Genomic DNA, 16,166 nt, shown 5'->3' with positions numbered 1-16,166 from the left:
GGGTAAGCTCTGCCTTGAAGCTCTGGGTTGACCTTGTGCATGAAGGCGGGGAGTCACCAAGACTTGCAAGCGCAACACAGAGAACAGCCCACTGAGGGAGCGACGCCTGTGTTTGTCATCGTGCACAGTCATGTTTTCCAAAAATGAGATGCCCACTCTGCCCTCACCCCCTTGCAACTGCGACCTGTGATTGCCTCTGTTACATCCAAGCTGGAGGGACAAACATGTGGCAGCCTGCAAAGAAGTGGTGACCTGCAAAAAGAAGAGGGAAAGGTCTTGACAATGTGTGAATTCGGACGCCTCTGGCCATGCCTCACTCTGCCTGAGTACAGCATCTGACGCAAGCAGCAAACATGCTCACCACAAACGAGCCTGCCCCTGCTTGGTCCCTCACCTCAAGCCTGTGATGGATCCCTCACTTCTTGGCGCCAGCCATGCCTGCCTTCTTGGTTCCGCGGACCTTCTTCAGCCTGTTCTTCCTCTCCTTCCTCTGCTTCCTTGACTTGGAGACAGCCTCGGCCAGACCGTTCTGAGGAGGGCATTGGGTTGGGGGTGCGGGATCAGGCAGGTGATGAGATGCCTCAGGGAAACAGCGGGGTCACACAGCACCAAGCTGCCCAGTACTCCGAAAATAAGATAGCAATGAGTCGCCCATGCTTCCTCACCCTGACGATGCGGTGGGTGGGCTCAAACTTCTTGAAAGCCTCCAGGCTGTCGTAGATCAGGCCAAAGCCAGTGGACTTGCCGCCACCGAACTGGGAAAAGAATAAAGGAATGGCCGTTGGCGTCATAGCTCTGAACGCTTCACGAATGCAGAGAACCTCCAGGTGACGCTCAGCATCCCCAAGCGCCCCCCACCACTCCACTACTCTGACCCCTTCAAGCGCCAATCACCCCATACCTGGGTGCGCAGACCGAAGACGGAGATCAGCTTGTCGTCCTTCACGTCGTACAGCTTGGCGAGCTTCTCGCGCAACTCGGTCTGCGAGGGGATGAGGAGCACGCGACGCCTCAGCATGGTGCACCGATCCCACCACCAGCCACGGAGTCACGCCCAGTGCACTATACATGCATCAAATCGTCGGCGATAGCTCGCTGACATCCGGCGCAGTCCTTCACGGCGCTGCTCCCCAATCCTCGCGACGCCTGGCTCAATGGCGCCCGTACCTTGGAGACATTCGCGCGGCCGGGGTGCAGCACGTCCAGGACCTGCGTGCGTGTGGGTGTGAATCGGACTGAGACTCTTATCAGGAGCTAGATTGGCGCTCAGCATCCAGGGCGCTCTCCGCAGTGGCAGGACTCACAAACTGCCGCCGTGCCAGCAGCCGGTTCGTGATGAACTTGCGAGTGCGGAGGGTGCAGGCCTTCTCCGCCATGTTGAACGAGCCTGAGGTGCCACCCACGTCGTTCACTGCCGAAAGAGGGTCTCCCAGGGGCCATCCCCCGGTATGTCGCCGAGCTCTGCAAGGAGCGTGGTACCGCGGGGGTACCGTTCTATACCATTGTGACGGCGGACTGGGCCCTCCCCATCCACCTTGTCCCGGCCGCAGTGAAATGCTGGCTACAAGCGCTATATTTCGAGCTTTCGTTCTAGCCAACACTCTGCATGATAGAGATGATTCATGCAAAATGTTCCATGAGGCTGCAGCACCCCGTCAGGTGGAACAACATGATTCATCATGCCTGGCGGAGTGACAGAGTCGCGAACGCTTGTTGCCTAGATCGACCTTTACTCTTGGCAGCACTTGCACTCCATAAAAATCGACTTGGTATCTTCACTGTAACCAGTGTAGAGATAAACAGAGCCTGGGAGGAACGGCATGTCCGCTGCAGACGTCCAGGGTGCCGCACCATTCCCCAGGCATGCTCGCCAGTCCGCCTGCACCCTCCTCAGTGCCCACCCTTGGGCATGGCAGGAGTGTGCTTACCCTGCTGCGCAGCGTGATCAGCCAGCGCGGAGGTCCGTCGCTTGGCCGCGGCGGTGATGGCCTCGCGGGGGTTCAGGTTGGGCGGCGTGTGCACGTACCTGACCCTGGAGCCCCGCAGGTAGAGGTACTCTGCGGCCCGCGTCGGACCCTGGAGGGGGGCTATGCTGGCGGACTCCAGCTGCAGGTCCAGGCCGTCGCCCACGGCGGTCAGCACGCCGCGCACGATGGTGTCGCAGTGCAGCTCGATGACTAATCGCATGCCCACCAGCGCTTCCAGGTAGCAGGCCAGCGTGGGGGGCCGTCTCCTGGGACCCATGGCCGGGACTTCTCGCCTTGGGCGGAGGGGTTGCGCTCTATGATTGCAGCGTCTGATGCGCCCGCCGCCGTCACCACCGGAAGCGTGTGCGGCGGATGTGGAAGAGGGCCCGGACCAGCAGGGTGTTGACCAGGATGACGCTGAGCAGGGGGTGGTGACTCAGCCAGTCGCGCACGGGGAAGCGGGGTTTGGGGCGGGGGGGCAGCGCGTCGGCCGGGGGCCCTTTGGCAGCCCGCTGACTCAGCACGAAGGCCTGCCGCCTGCTGAAACGCACTCGGTCGGATCGACTGAGGGCAAGGCTGCGTGGAGGGGAGGGTGCCGTGGATTGAGGGGATAGTTACGGCTTGGGATGGAGCAGTTGCCCTCATTAAAGGGGTGGCACCTCTCCCCATCCCAGAACGCTCCATGCCCTGCCCCATCACCCCTGCGCACCGAAAGTAGGGCAATTTTTCCACCAGGGGTCGCTCTGGGATGGGTGAGAACCTCCGCAGAAAGGCCTTGGCCTCGGCAAGAAACTCGACGGTGTGCAGCAGGGTGAGTGCAAAGTAGTCCCTCCTCCTCAGGGCAGCCAGACCCTCGACGATTTCGAATCGCAGGTCCTCGGGATAGAGTTTCGGAGGAATCAGCCGGGGTAGGCGACGATGGCGACTCGCAGCGGCCATGTATTATGGAGAAGAGGGGGTTGGGTCCCGCAATCATGCATTGCGGGGCACTGGCGTGGGCGATTGGCACGGGAATGTGATGTGTGTGGGTATCGGCCTTGATCTGCATCCCACCCGCGCCGGCGCCACTTCCGCTCCCAGGGCGCGGGATATGCCCCAAGGGAGTCGTTGTCTTTCGGGAACACTCTGTCCATAGGGAAAGTACACAGAGTATACACAAGACGCATATACAGCCTGCGGGATATGGCCCGCTGACTCATGCGAGCCTTGCTGTCCGGGCTGCGACTCGGTTGGGGACCAGCACCCTGCCGTGCCCGCCTGTGCGCAGGCTCCCACCAGCCGGGCCGTGCCGTGCCGAGGCGCGTGCCAGCCAGGGCCATGTCCGAGGCGGCTGGCGAGGCGGGGCGGGGTGAGGCCGTCGTCGAGTCCCTTTCCCCACCACCCCTCCCCCCTCAGCTCCTGAGTGTGGCGCCCATGATGGACTGGACCGACCTCCACTACCGTCAGCTGGCCCGCATGATCTCCCGCCACACCTGGCTGTACACGGAAATGGTGGTGGACAAGACCCTGATCCACAACCCCGACCACGACCGCTTCCTCTGGTTTCCCCCCGAGCAGCACCCCATCGTGTGCCAGCTGGGGGGCAGCGACCCCGACGAACTAGCGGCCGCGGCGCGCATCGTCGCCGGCTACGGCTACGACGAGATCAATCTCAATGTCGGCTGCCCCAGCGACCGCGTGGCTGGTGCGGGCTGCTTCGGCGCGGCCCTCATGCTCCGGCCTGAGCTCGTCGCTCGCTGCTGCGCCGCCATCGCCGCCGCCGTGGACATCCCCGTCACCGTGAAATGCCGCCTTGGTGAGCGTGTGTGTGGGGGGGGTGATTCTGAGGGCCAGGGATCTTGTATTCGATTGGAAATGTGAGATAAAAGCAGCACATTGCATCGTAGAATGGCCCCTGTCGAGCCGCCGCCTCCTGCGCAGCAAGATGGAGGGGGTCCCTCCCTGCCCGGTCTGCTCTGGACCTGCGTCAGGTCCCCGCGCCTCCCCCTTTTGGGGTACAAGACCTTCTCTTACCCCCCACCCCACCCCACCCCCCCACCTACAACAGGCGTGGACAACAACGACAGCTATGAGGAGCTGGTGCGCTTCGTGCACACCGTCTCCACTGGCTCCCCCGTCACACACTTCATCGTGCACGCACGCAAGGCCCACCTGAAGGGCCTGAATCCGCACCAGAACCGGACGGTGCCGCCGCTGCGCTACCAATGGGTCTGGGCGCTGGCCCGCGACTTCCCCCACCTCTCCTTCTCCCTCAACGGCGGCGTGGCGGGGTTGGACGGCGTGGTCACCGCGCTGCGCGCCGACCCCGGCCCCCTCGCCGGGGTCATGGTGGGGCGCGGGGCTTACCACGCGCCCTGGGACGTGCTGGCCGACGCCGACCGACGCGTGTTCGGCGGGTCCAACGCCGCGCTTTCCCGGCGCGTGGTGCTGGACACGTACGCGGCCTACGCGGACGCCATGGTCGGGCGCTGGGGCTCCAAGCCCGACGGCTGGCGCGCGCCCAGCCTGCGCACCCTGTTCAAGCCGGTGCTGGGCATGTTTGCGGGGGAGCCGCGCGCGCGGCAGTGGCGCGCCGCCGTGGACGCCGCCTTCAAGCAGGGCGCGGGCAGCGTGCGGGGCGTGCTGGACGCCACGCTGCACGTGCTGCTGCCGGAGTCGCTGGACGCCGCGCCGCGGGAAGAGGGGGACGGAGGTGCGGCGGGACCGGCGCATGAGGCGCTGCGCACGCTGCAGCACTGGGAGCCGGAACTGCCGCCGACGCCGGAGTGGCTTGCGGTGGAGCGGGAGCTGGGGCGAGGGGCCGCGGAGCGCGAGGGTGGCATGCCGGCAGCCGAGGAGGGCGAGGCAGGCAGCGCGAGTCAGGACAGCGCCCTGACCGCCGCCGACAAGGGCGGGGCAGCAAACTTGCGTTCAGGAGCCCAGCCAGGTGGCACGGGGTCGGAGACGTCGACGAGCGGAAACCTGGCGCAGGGCCCCGCGCCGGCAGGTGGAGCCGCCACGCCCGGGGATCAACAGCAGCAGCAGGAGGAATCTGGCGCTGCCTGCAAAGATGATGGAGCGTCGCACGACGAGTCGTGGGTGCTGGTGGAGAAGCAGACATCTGTGCCATTACAGGGAGCGGCATCATAAGTGTCAGTAGTATTCTTGCACCCTTTATATGGCATTGTACTGCAAGTTATAGAGTGTTGAGAGGGGGGATGCACGGCGTACTCACAGGCTGCACTGTGGTGACCGCTGATCGACGCACTTATTTGCGCACTGTTCGATCCAGAGTGTTCCTGGCCATTCCTGGCCAGGGCTCGCAGTGTTTTATAATACCTACATACTGTAGGAGACCTGTGGCGGTACTAACAAACACCGGCTGTGGCCGCAGGGGTGGTGCATGTGGGTGGAAAGAGTGATGAACTAGTCAGAGGGGACATGGAGACTCAAGACGCTGTCCCATCACCAAGGTGCAAGTTTGGTGGGGCGAACAAGTTTGTGATCCGTCGATTTTCAAAAAGAACCGGCTTGGGGTTGGAGGGGCTCGGTCGAGCCGGACTGCACGCCCTGTGATCCTCGTCGAGACACAGCCATGCCGCCATCGCTACAGAATCACAGGATTCGGACGAAGTCTCCTCGGAACATTCACGTCGCCAACTCTCGCGATGTCGTCGAAGGCTTGTCGGACTAGGTGGTAGTAGCCCGGCTGCTTGGGAATCGTAGTAAGCGTGTATGTTCAGCGACGTCACCATGGCTGAAGTGGATCGGTTCAAAGTGCCCCAGTCAGGATCAGAAACCTGTATCGAGGGAGGCCAGAGAGGGCTCGTGAGCAAGGACGTGCCGTGGCAGGCAGCAGCGCGAAGGCGATAACGCCTATCTCCTCTCACTACTCACCGTCTGGGTTGCTTCTCTATTTTAAGAGACGTCGGATCAATCTTGGGTGTACAAATACGCGTGCTCCGCAGTCTCTCTTAGGTGATTTTGGTTAGCAAGTATTCAAAAGGAGGTGGTCCGGAATTGGTACCTCGGAGCCATGGGATTGATCGGTTGGTGTGCAAACTGTCCAAAAATGATTGTCTGCAAGCTGCGGGGGACGGATTTGGTTCGCGCTGGTGTGCAGTGCTGCCCAGGCCGGGTGAGTGCACCACAGGGTCCTGGCGAAGCATGCGCGTCATCGTTCTCCCCCGAGTCCGGTCGCCCATGCACGAGTATACCTCGCAGACTCCCTTTTCACGAGGCACTTGCGACTCTAATGGCTTCTGAAACGCCTCGATGCCAAGTTGAGTCACACCAATTGCGGAGCAGGCGTGGCAAGGGTCAATTGTCCTTCTGACACGCCACCCACCCCTTGCCCGGCGCCGGGGGGGACGCCGGGGAGGCGAGGATGTCCCGCCTGCAGCGCTTCCCCCTCATGACCCGGCGTGAGGTGGAGGACAGCCCATCTTTGCGGGATGGGGTGTCTCACACCAACGAGACGCGGACCCATAAGACTGCGATCGGGAACATGATGCGCACCGCAGCGAATTTCCAGATGTGAGTGCGTGCCTGCACGTCGCATACGAAATTCTGTGGGTGTGTAGACACGAGTGACACGAGCAAGCCCGTCGAGGTTGCCCCTCAGGTCCATCTTCGTGTGTGGCGTGGCGGTGATCCTGTACCGCCGGTTCTACACCCAGCGCAGCCTGCGCAAGAACAACTCCTACGTGCGTGGCGCGTGGGTGCTGGTGTTGCTCAGATTTGGATCATGATCAGCCTGCCTGCCGGTGTGTACAGTCTGATGCAGCGGGGGTGTTCAGGCTGTCCCCACCTGGCGCTTTACCCTGCGCTCCGGGGATGTCCCTGCCTCCCCCCTCTCAATCCCCGCCCACCCCCCACCCACCCTCTTGCAGATCATGGCGGCGGCCTGCCTCTTCCTGGCCAGCAAGATCAGCGACGAGCCGCGCAGCCACCAGCAGATCGCAGCGGAGCTGCTCAAGGAGTGGTATGGCCGCCCCCTCCGCGCGCGCGCGCCTGCAGGCCGACCCCGACTGGACTGCGCGCCTGTTTGCCACCGTGCTGGACGGGGAGTGCCTGCTCCTGCACACCGTCGGCTTCGACTTCGACGTCGACCTGGTGCACAGCCGGCTGGTGGGCCTGCTGCGCTCGCCGCGCTTCCGCCACCTGCTGGCGGTGCCCGCGCTGCACCAGCAGATGCTGTCCTCCTGCAACGACATCTTGGTGCACGACTCCGGCCTGCTCCTGGAGTACAGCGCAGGGGAGGTGGCGCTGACCATCCTCTACTTTTTCCTGAAGCTGCACCGCCAGCAGGGTGGCGAGGCGGTCGCGGTGCTGGAGGGCAAGGAGGACGCGGATGGGCGGCCCTGGTTCGTGCAGGACGGACTCGCCCCGGAGCGCTGCCAGGCCATCGTCAACCGCTTCATGGAGAAGCTGTACAGCAGGGTGGGGGGCGGGGGGGCGGCCGAGCAGGGCGGGGCCGCCGGCGCCGACAGCGCCGCCTCCTCCCAGGCGGACGCGACCCCGGGGATGGCGGGCCACGACTCTCGCGGCAGCGCCGCGGCCTGGCCAGGGCCTGAAGCCCGCGAGGGCGACGGCGGGGATGGGGCGGCAGCCCCGGGGCAGGCGGCTGCGGGCCTCAAGCGGGGCGGTGGGGCGCCGGGCGGCGAGGAGCAGCCCCCCAAGCTCCGACGGACGGGCGACTCGCCGCAGCACCGCCCAGGCATCCCGCCGCGAATACCGCCGGGGCCCCTCCCACACCCAGGGCCGCAGCCTGACCCGGAGAGCAGCCCCGAGGAGGGGGAGCTGCCGTGCTGATGTCACACGTTGCCACTGACTTGGTTGCGCTGTTGTGCTTTGTTTGAACCACGTCGGGCTTATCCCCTTGTGCTGGGAAGGTACAGGGGATTCTGTCGTGATGCACAGGTGAGCTCATGCAGGGCTTTGAGCAGGCCCTGGAGCCAGCCAGTGCCCTGTCCAGATGAGAGGGACAGGTATGGCGAGGGGGCAATGGCCAGGCTGTCCCGCGAAGATCCTTGCCTGACACCCCATCGTCCACACCAACCTGCTACCGCTGGGGCCAGGGGAGGCTTGCCTCCTCCACGCTTGCCCCGGCCTGTATCAGGGCCAGTCGGTCGGTGAGCAGCTGCCGCACGGCCTCCACGTCGACCACCACGTCCACTGTGGTGTGCGCCTCCACGCACTCCTCCGTGTCGCACTGTGCATGAACGCAGGCGGAGGAGGGTGGGGGTTGGGTGGGATGCCTCGAGGTGGGTGCACCGGACCAAGGCAACCACATGGTTTCCACACATGCGGGGCGGAAGCAGCAATGTCAAGCTTCCAGGCACGCCAGGCCTGGAGGCATGCAGCTTCTTTACGGGTCGCCGCAGCACCCACACGAGGCCCCAAACCCACACCGAGTCCAGCAAGGTCCTGGAATCACCGCGTACCATCTCCGTGGTCCAGTTCCCGAAGCGGACCGCGTCCCTGGGATTGAGGTACACCGTCTGGTTGGGCTGCGTGGCGCGCCAGGCAAAGTGGTGGATGTCCCCCATCACCTCCGTCTGTGCCTGTTGAGGCTTGGAGGGGGATGGGCTGGAGGTTCTTGGGACAGGAGTGCATGCAGGCGAGGCGCCGAATGCACTGCGAGTGACTCGTGAAGAAACCTGGGAAGCGGTGGGCACACTGAACGCAGGTAAACACAGCCAGGCACCGCACCATGAATGGAACTGCGGCCTCCACGGCACAGCGTTTCCACGCAAGCCCCCGCATGCAGTGCATCCTATCAAAGCCTGTGGTAGAGCAGGACAAGATCCACCCACACTCGGTGCGCCTCTCTCCAGCCAACCCCCCACCTCTCCCATAACCCCCACTAAACCACCCACCACGCGCACCTTGAAGCTCTCGTCCAGGTGCTGGTAGCGCCAGTTGCGCTGCAGGAGCTCCACCACAATCGACCCCGGACGCAGCATGGGGGCGATGGCCAGGGCCGAGGTGTGCACGCTGACGAGGACGGAGGTGGAGGCCACGGATCGCATCTGCTCTGCCATGGGCGTGTCGTTGCTGTGCTCGACCATGTTCACCTGAGGGGGGAGGAGGGTTGAGGGGTCCAGGAGGCTAGCGGAGTGCCAAGCCAGGCCCTGGCAGCTGCGCAATGCACATTTTCATCCTAGATGGACCAGAACTCAGGTACCCTCCTATCTTGACTCTCCACCCTTGAACCAAGCCGCCTCACGGACATGCCCCAGCGTGCGCAGCATGGCGACGAGCTCCTCCAGATTCAGGATTCGGCGATTGGAGGTCTTTCGGTGCAGGGTGATGTTGGGCACCGCATGCCGACTGTGCGGGGTGGGAGGCTTCAACCCAAACTGCACAGGAATTTGTTGGATGAAGAAGTGCCCAAATCTATGCCATGACAAGCGTACCACAGCCATGCCTAGGCATGTGGAGGCATGGTTGAGCGCTGAGCGCAGCCTGGGCGATAACCCCCTATCCACAATGTGTTCTCCCCTTTCCGACGCACCTGTGCATAAAGGCGCTGGCGGAAAAGGTGTCCGTCTGCCTGGCTGAAGAAGGTGCGGCGGCCGTCGAGGTCCATCTCCAGGGGAACCAGGAGCTTGCTGATGCAGAGCCACTCTGACTCCTCCAGTCCCTCCAGGCTCGACACTTGCGACCAGGGGCAGACAGGCAAGGCTGTGAATGGCCTGTCCACCGGGCTGGCCACCAGTCTGACAAGCTCCGCAGTGCAAGGCCCCTGCTGTCCCCCCCTGCATGGGTGGTAGCCGCAATGAACACCCCCCACAACCTCTTCCTGACGCACGTATCTGGTGCCAAACCGAGTCAGACTCGGACTGAAACACGATGGGGGCCAGGTCATCTGTCGGCTGTGTCCCCGACAAGGCTACGCCCATGAATGTCCTGGCCCAGGCCATCAAGTGGGTCCGCTTCAGGGACATGAGCAGCACCCGGGCCGGCCGGAAGCCGGGCTGAAGCTGGAGCGAGGAGAAGGCAGGGAACAGGACCTCCGGCCAGTGTCCGATGGCCATCTGGGACAAGGGGTGCGCTGAGGAATTGATTGCGGAGACTTCCAAGGGCAAGACACCCGGTGGACATGCAGGCTTGCCTTGTGCAAAGGCAGAGTGTGCTGCCAGTGAGTGCATGTCTGCCTTACCACCATCAAATCAGAAGCTTACTGGGTGGAGGAAATAGGGGAAGTCCATGAACAGGGTGTTGCCCGGGAGTACCCGTGCCTGCACCGATTGCACAAATGCCAGGGCGTCTAGCACATGCAGGGTCTGCAGGTGGTGGTTCTTGCTCATCTTCCATGGGTCCTGGGGAAGTGAAGGAATGTGGAATGTGTGTCTCTCTGAGGCAGCAGAGGCGCAGGATGGCGGCAGGATCATCACAGTGCCTTGGAAAGAGGAGTAGCATTCAAAGCAGGCCATTGCAGGCAGCCTGTGCGTCTTTCAGGCAGTCCAACCGCCTGCAGGCCGGTCTGGGCGCTGACCACTGTGTTTGGTCCATCGACCAATATATAGAAACGGCCGTTGTTGTACCTGAACGAGGCGGGGCAGGGTTTGTATAGGACATTGGGGTTGCAAGGGTTGGGAAGAGATTTGCTACGGCATCAACCTATGCATCGCCAGCATCAGGTCTCATGTCAAATGCCAGGTATCCCACCGTGCAGAATAGCAGCACAGTCCACCCATCCGTTTCGCAGCGACTCTGATCCCCCTTCACCAGAGGTTTTGGTAGGTGCACTGCATGTCCTGGCAGGAGACCTCTGTGCGTGGAGTCCCGCCCGGCCAGCTCCAGGCTGCTGCATCGACGCCCCTCTCAAGGCATGCCTTGGGCATGTCAGGGGTCCAGGCTTTGCCGTCCCACCATTCATACCGCCGGACGTCCCAGAATCTCAGACCCGCGTTCTGGGAAGGGAGTGATGGTTGTACTGCCTTGCCTCCTATTGGGGGGATAATAATGACGCAAGGTTGGCAAGTCCCACACACATATACACCTGCTGTGACTGGGCGTCTCTCCAGCGGCAACCGATGGGGAAGGGGCCGTCCATGCCTGGGGCTCCCGAATGTGACAAATGCTGAGGCAGGCCAAGCCTGACACCCAGAATCGCGAGCATGGCTAGCCCCGCGCTGACGCGATACGTCTTTGGAATCGACGCCAAGGTGCTGAGCATCACACTGAGCGCCCATCGTAGAGCTCGAGCAAGCCATGCCATTTTCGGTGCTTCCGGAGGTGTGGAAGGCATGGCTAGTCGTTGATACTTTCAGATACGAGAGTCCATTCTAGTATTCAATGAGCGGACCGTTGTCGAGGGACCCACTGCATCCCACATGCGCGCCATGTAGATGTCCGCAAGCCAGAGTGTAGAGGTATCTGAGCTCAGGCAATTTGAAGCTGATGCGGGGTGTCCCACCTTGCGCGCGCGAGGGTTGAGTCACTGTGAGTGAGCAAAACTTGCAGCACCAAACTCTTTATGGGTCTGTTCGAATCGACGCCTCTGCATCTGAGCGATCTAACGGAAGTTTCTTGTTTGCCCAGAGAGTGCAAACGAAGGAGCACCCTGCCTTTCGCATAGAACCCTGCTACCTGTCGGCGGCGTGCCAGGAGGCAATGCTGGCCTCCGCGTCGACCAGGGCCTCCGCACCGCAGCGCAGCTGCTTTGGGTGCGGCTTTGACCGCCATGGACCGAGGCATGCCGCTCCCTGCCCCGCCCCAGCGCGCAACGGCGCACGTGCCTGCTTGGTGGCCCCTGCCCGCGTCATGGACGGTGCTCGCCCGCTGGTCCCCGAGACGGTGCGCCCCACCGTCAGGCTGGACGCCCCGGTCGCCGACCAGGGCCTCCAGGCACCAGGCCAGCACCTCGATCAGGTGGGAGTCTGCCCGTTGGGAGGGGGGTGGTACTGGCTGGCCTAGCGCTGGCGGCATTGCTGGCTGGCTGGTGCTGGGTGTGGCACTGGGGATGCAGGTCGTCTCCTTCCTTGGTCTTGTGCGCTCATCGACACCAAGTCATGCCAGTCCCACGTGTTGCTATTTTGTCGGCTCTTGCCCAGCCGCCAGCTCTTGATCGGGATGCTGGAAGGGCTCCCTTCCCTGTGGCTGGAGCCTGGCCTGGCCACAAACAATTCCCTCCCCATCCCCGAGCCCCCTCACCCTGCCCAGCATCATCCTCCAACCCCCCCCCCTCCCCTCCCCCCCTTCCCCCTCCCGTCCAATGATCAGGTGTCGGTGGTGATGAAGTTCGGCGGCTCCTCGGTGGCCAACGCGGAGCGGTTGCGTGAGGTGGCCTCCATCGTGTGCAGCTTCCCGGACCACCTGCCCTGCGTGGTGCTGTCTGCCATGGGCAAGACCACCAACCTGCTGCTGCAGGCGGGGGAGGTGGCGCTGCACACGCCGGCGGGGGAGGTCGGGGCGCTCGCCCCCCTGGCCGCCATCCGCGACCTGCACCTGGCCACCGCCGCCGAGCTGGGCGTGGACGCGCAGGCCGTGCGGGGCGTGGAGACGCTGCTGACCCAGCTGGAGCAGCTGCTGGTGGGCATCTCCATCATGCAGGACCTGACCCACCGCGCGCGCGACTCGCTCGTCTCCTTCGGCGAGCGCCTCTCCACGCGCCTCTTCGCCGCCTACCTGCGCGCCCAGGGCGTCCCCGCGCGTCAGCACGACGCCTTTGACATCGGCGTCATCACCACCGACGTCTTCACCTCGGCGGAGGTGGACTACGAGGCCTCGCTGCCCGCGCTGCGAGAGGCGCTGCGCCTGCCCGGGTCCGGGGGTCCCCGCCCGCTGCCCATCGTCACGGGGTTCCTGGGTCGCGGGCGGGGGTCGGGGGCCATCACCACGCTGGGCCGCGGCGGCTCCGATCTGACCTGCACCCTGCTGGGCGCGGCGCTGGGCCTGCCGGAGGTCCAGGTCTGGAAGGACGTGGATGGCGTGCTCACCTCCGACCCGCGCATCATCCCCGCCGCGCGCCCCGTGGCCCAGCTCACCTTCGAGGAGGCCACCGAGCTCGCTTTCTTCGGGGCCACCGTGCTGCACCCGCAAGCAATGCAGCCCGCCCAGGAGGTGGGCGGCATGGGCGTACGCGTGAAGAACAGCTACAACAGGTGGCGCTGGGATTGTTGTGGGTGCTGGGTGCTGGGTGGTAGGTTGTGTGGCAATGGGGGAAAATGAGGGGGGAGGGGGCATCAGTAATGGGTGGGTGGGCTAGAAAGGAAGGGTGGCTCTCATCTCGTTCTGACTGGAGCTCTGGCGGTGCCACCCTCACCGCCAGGGCTCCTCCCCTCCATCGCAACCAGAGACTCTGCTCTCCTTCCCGCCTGCGCCCTTTTCTCGGGTACACCTGTCTCCACCCTTCCTGCACCCCACGTTCCATTCCCCCAATGAACAACCCTCTCCCACCACCATCACCAACGGAAAGGCTGGCCCCTGGCACGCTGATCAGCGCGGAACGCGACATGGCCGACGCGCTGTGTACGGCCATCGTACTCAAGTCCAACGTGACCATGGTGGACATCTCCTCCACCCGCATGCTGGGCCAGTACGGCTTCCTGGCCCGTGTGTTTGATGTGTTCGCGCGCCAGAAGCTGTCGGTGGACGTGGTGGCCACCAGCGAGATCTCGGTGTCCCTCACCCTGGACCCGGCACGAACGCTGTGGGAGCGCGACCTGATTGAGGACGAGCTGGAGGGCCTGATGGCGGCCTTTGCCGGCATCGCCAAGGCCAGCTACCGCCGCGGCATGTCCATCATCTGCCTCATCTGCAACGTGCAGCGCACCTCCACCATCCTGGAGCGCGTCTTCAACGTGCTGGGCCGGGAGGCGGTGAACGTGCAGATGATGTCGCAGGGCGCCTCCAAGACCAACATTAGCCTGATCGTGAGGGATGGGGAGGCGCCGCGCGCCGTCGCCGCCCTCCACGCCGAGTTCTTCGAGTAGGGGCGATGGTGGACGTGGGTTGGAGGGAGGAGCCGACGGCGAATGACCGCGCCTTTGCCGGGCCAGGGCGGGAGCGGCTACCGGCCCAGCCGCCGGGTGGGCCGAGGAACAGGAAGCCGGCTGCCGCGTGCACAGTGCGCGCATGCGGCGAGGGCGAGCCGGCCAGCCAGCCAGCCTGAGAGTTCCCTGGGCGCATAGAACGGGGCATTGCTCCCCTGACCTGTAATCTGCATCCCTGCCCCAGCGGGGATGCAAGGCTACATGTAACTGACGAGTAGAACAAGGAGGGGGGGCCTTGCGGCCAACACATTCGGTGCAATGACGAGGCTAAGGAAGAGGGGATGTACAAAGAAGAAGAGGCTACGGTGCAAACTCTATGAGAGGGAGGGCATGGTGGGTGCACGTTCCACCCAGGGAGAATATACAATGCAGTTGCAAGTGGCTTGAGAAGGCAAGTCCTGCCCCTGGTCCTGCAGGGCGGGGTGTTCTTGGCGTGGAGGTTCATGCATACTACGCAAGGTTGAAATCCCAAATGTGCAAGTGCCTGGCGGAGTGTGAAGCTCATGTGCCTGGGTATGTTGGATGTGTGGGTGGCGGTGGGGCCCTCACGGGTCGGCTTGTTCTGGTGCCTTCTCCTCCACGTCAGCTGCGGAGTCCCCGCCGTCGACAGGCGCCCAGGTGCGGCGCACGCAGGAGCTCAGGCTCTCCAGATACAGCTCCTCCAGGTGCTGGGAGAAGGAGGCGCGGTCCAGCATGGCCGACCATGCCGCCACCTCCTCGCCCCACAGCTTCTGCGCGGCTTCCAGCTCGTCGCGGGTGGCCGAGACATCGTCCGGGTCCGTCGTCGCGGCCACGGCCGCCGAGGCGCGATCCGCCGCACGCTTGGCCAGCGCGGGAATGGCCGCCATCACCATCGCCGTCTGCAGCGGGGGATGCGGAGGGGGTGGGTGGGAGGTGGAGGGGAGCAGGAAGTCAGGATGGATCGGTGCTCCCCCTGGTGCCCATGCCGGCGAAGATGCCAGGGATTCCATCCCATGTAGCCCTGGGTTGGTGACAAAAGTGTGGCCCGGAAAGCGTACACCTCCATTGCGGACATGGCCAGCTGATCCACTCAGACGCCACCCTCATCTTCCCTCCATCTCTTTGGGAGACTCACGACCAGAAACCCTCCTCACAATGACCTTGTGTACCCATCCTCCCCGCCAATCCCCACTCACTGCCTTGGAGGTGAACTGAGGCACTACGGCCGTGATCATGCCAGCGACGGCGGGCATGATGTCGGGCATGGCCGTGCCCTCTCCCAGCGCCAGGCTGGTGTCCCGCTGCACCTCCACCCGGCCGTCGCCCAGCAGGCGCACGGCGTGGCCCACGTGGCAGTACCTGCAGTACCGGGGTATGTATTTCTGCGGTGGCTGGTGCAAGGCGGGGGGGTCGGGGAGCATTCAGAACAGCCATTCTTCGGTATCCTGAGCTCATCGATTCGGGACGAGCGATGGCTCAGGATGGTGTAGGAAGACGCATGCATGCAATGGCATGGTCATGCCCACACCCAGACCTTCCCGCTCCCGACAGCCTACCCCATGAGGCGAGGGACCGAGCACACAGCGTCCTGGTTGTTGACGATGCGCCAGCTGTTGGGGACGAGGTCGTTGTACTCCTGGAGAAAGGAGGGAAGGGAGTGCACTCGTGCAGGAACTGTTTCAGAGAGCGGGGCATATGTGGGCCCGAGAACTGAAAATTCGAACCTCGTTTGCAGGCAAGGAAGCTCAGGACAGCGGGTGGGAGATTCTTAAGAGAAGGCCGTGTGGCATGCTCGGCGAGACTCTTGCAGAGACAACCCTCCATCCCCCCCCCCCCCAACCAACCCCTCAGCACACCCCACCCGTGCGAAGCGGCGGTTGCCGACGCGCGGGCTGCCAAAGTTGTACATGGTGAGGTGGGGCGCCGGCCCCCCGTCCCAGTCGTGCAGCGCCAGGTCATAGGAGCACAGCGTGCCCAGCGCGCCCCCCAGCGAGTGCCCTGTGACAAACACGTGCCACGGCTCGCCGCCGCCGCCGCCGCGCGCCAGCGCCGCGCGCACCAGCCCCAGCGCCGCGCCGCGCACGCTGTCGTAGGCAGCCAGGAAGCCCTGGTGCACCCAGGGCCGGTCCTCGGCCCCGGCCTCCTCGGCCACCGCCTCGGCCTCCGACACGGCCTGCCAGAGGCGGTCCAGCAGGACCCGGGCCTCGCCGGCGCTGCCCTTGACCGCCTCCAGCGCGGCGGGCACCACGCTGGG

General features: G+C 64.1%; 8 protein-coding genes across 8 annotated transcripts in view; 3 read left to right on the top strand and 5 right to left on the bottom strand.

The window, feature by feature from the left end:
- Window positions 1–415: 415 nt before the first annotated feature.
- F751_2091 (40S ribosomal protein S24-2) lies at window positions 416–1,376 on the bottom strand (the record flags this gene model as incomplete). The annotated part of the gene is made up of 5 exons (XM_011401140.1): window positions 416–529; window positions 666–755; window positions 902–982; window positions 1,168–1,209; window positions 1,305–1,376. 5 exons carry the CDS (start codon window positions 1,374–1,376, stop codon window positions 416–418), a joined length of 399 nt encoding a protein of 132 aa, XP_011399442.1.
- Window positions 1,377–1,890: 514 nt separating this feature from the next.
- On the bottom strand, window positions 1,891–2,244 carry F751_2090 (hypothetical protein; the record flags this gene model as incomplete). The annotated part of the gene is made up of 1 exon (XM_011401139.1): window positions 1,891–2,244. One exon carries the CDS (start codon window positions 2,242–2,244, stop codon window positions 1,891–1,893), a length of 354 nt encoding a protein of 117 aa, XP_011399441.1.
- Window positions 2,245–2,314: 70 nt separating this feature from the next.
- Window positions 2,315–2,906, bottom strand: F751_2089 (hypothetical protein; the record flags this gene model as incomplete). The annotated part of the gene is made up of 2 exons (XM_011401138.1): window positions 2,315–2,543; window positions 2,677–2,906. The coding sequence occupies 2 exons, from the start codon at window positions 2,904–2,906 to the stop codon at window positions 2,315–2,317; spliced, it is 459 nt and encodes a 152-aa protein (XP_011399440.1).
- Window positions 2,907–3,380: 474 nt separating this feature from the next.
- On the top strand, window positions 3,381–5,096 carry F751_2088 (putative tRNA-dihydrouridine synthase 2; the record flags this gene model as incomplete). The annotated part of the gene is made up of 2 exons (XM_011401137.1): window positions 3,381–3,762; window positions 4,015–5,096. 2 exons carry the CDS (start codon window positions 3,381–3,383, stop codon window positions 5,094–5,096), a joined length of 1,464 nt encoding a protein of 487 aa, XP_011399439.1.
- A 1,360-nt stretch (window positions 5,097–6,456) lies between these two features.
- F751_2087 (hypothetical protein) lies at window positions 6,457–7,760 on the top strand (the record flags this gene model as incomplete). Its single annotated transcript, XM_011401136.1, has 3 exons — window positions 6,457–6,482; window positions 6,571–6,663; window positions 7,070–7,760. The coding sequence occupies 3 exons, from the start codon at window positions 6,457–6,459 to the stop codon at window positions 7,758–7,760; spliced, it is 810 nt and encodes a 269-aa protein (XP_011399438.1).
- A 250-nt stretch (window positions 7,761–8,010) lies between these two features.
- On the bottom strand, window positions 8,011–11,010 carry F751_2086 (hypothetical protein; the record flags this gene model as incomplete). The annotated part of the gene is made up of 8 exons (XM_011401135.1): window positions 8,011–8,160; window positions 8,393–8,512; window positions 8,798–9,025; window positions 9,182–9,310; window positions 9,466–9,608; window positions 9,763–9,988; window positions 10,136–10,273; window positions 10,957–11,010. 8 exons carry the CDS (start codon window positions 11,008–11,010, stop codon window positions 8,011–8,013), a joined length of 1,188 nt encoding a protein of 395 aa, XP_011399437.1.
- Window positions 11,011–11,720: 710 nt separating this feature from the next.
- Window positions 11,721–13,891, top strand: F751_2085 (Aspartokinase 1, chloroplastic; the record flags this gene model as incomplete). Its single annotated transcript, XM_011401134.1, has 3 exons — window positions 11,721–11,828; window positions 12,180–13,060; window positions 13,375–13,891. The coding sequence occupies 3 exons, from the start codon at window positions 11,721–11,723 to the stop codon at window positions 13,889–13,891; spliced, it is 1,506 nt and encodes a 501-aa protein (XP_011399436.1).
- A 605-nt stretch (window positions 13,892–14,496) lies between these two features.
- F751_2084 (Phospholipase A(1) DAD1, chloroplastic) overlaps window positions 14,497–16,166 on the bottom strand; it is a gene marked incomplete at both ends in the record, with an annotated part of 4,544 nt that continues 2,874 nt past the window's right edge. The window contains 4 exons of the mRNA XM_011401133.1: window positions 14,497–14,811; window positions 15,109–15,271; window positions 15,469–15,548; window positions 15,774–16,166. The exon at window positions 15,774–16,166 is cut by the window's right edge and continues 1,344 nt beyond it. Coding sequence (XP_011399435.1) covers window positions 14,497–14,811; window positions 15,109–15,271; window positions 15,469–15,548; window positions 15,774–16,166 — 951 coding nt within the window. The remainder of the gene's footprint in view (window positions 14,812–15,108; window positions 15,272–15,468; window positions 15,549–15,773) is intronic.

The sequence above is a fragment of the Auxenochlorella protothecoides genome (genome assembly GCF_000733215.1).
Source record: "Auxenochlorella protothecoides strain 0710 unplaced genomic scaffold scaffold2, whole genome shotgun sequence".
Taxonomy (NCBI): Eukaryota; Viridiplantae; Chlorophyta; class Trebouxiophyceae; order Chlorellales; family Chlorellaceae; genus Auxenochlorella; species Auxenochlorella protothecoides.
The sequence above is the reverse complement of the archived record's forward strand: the minus strand, read 5'-3'. Positions and strand labels throughout refer to the sequence as shown.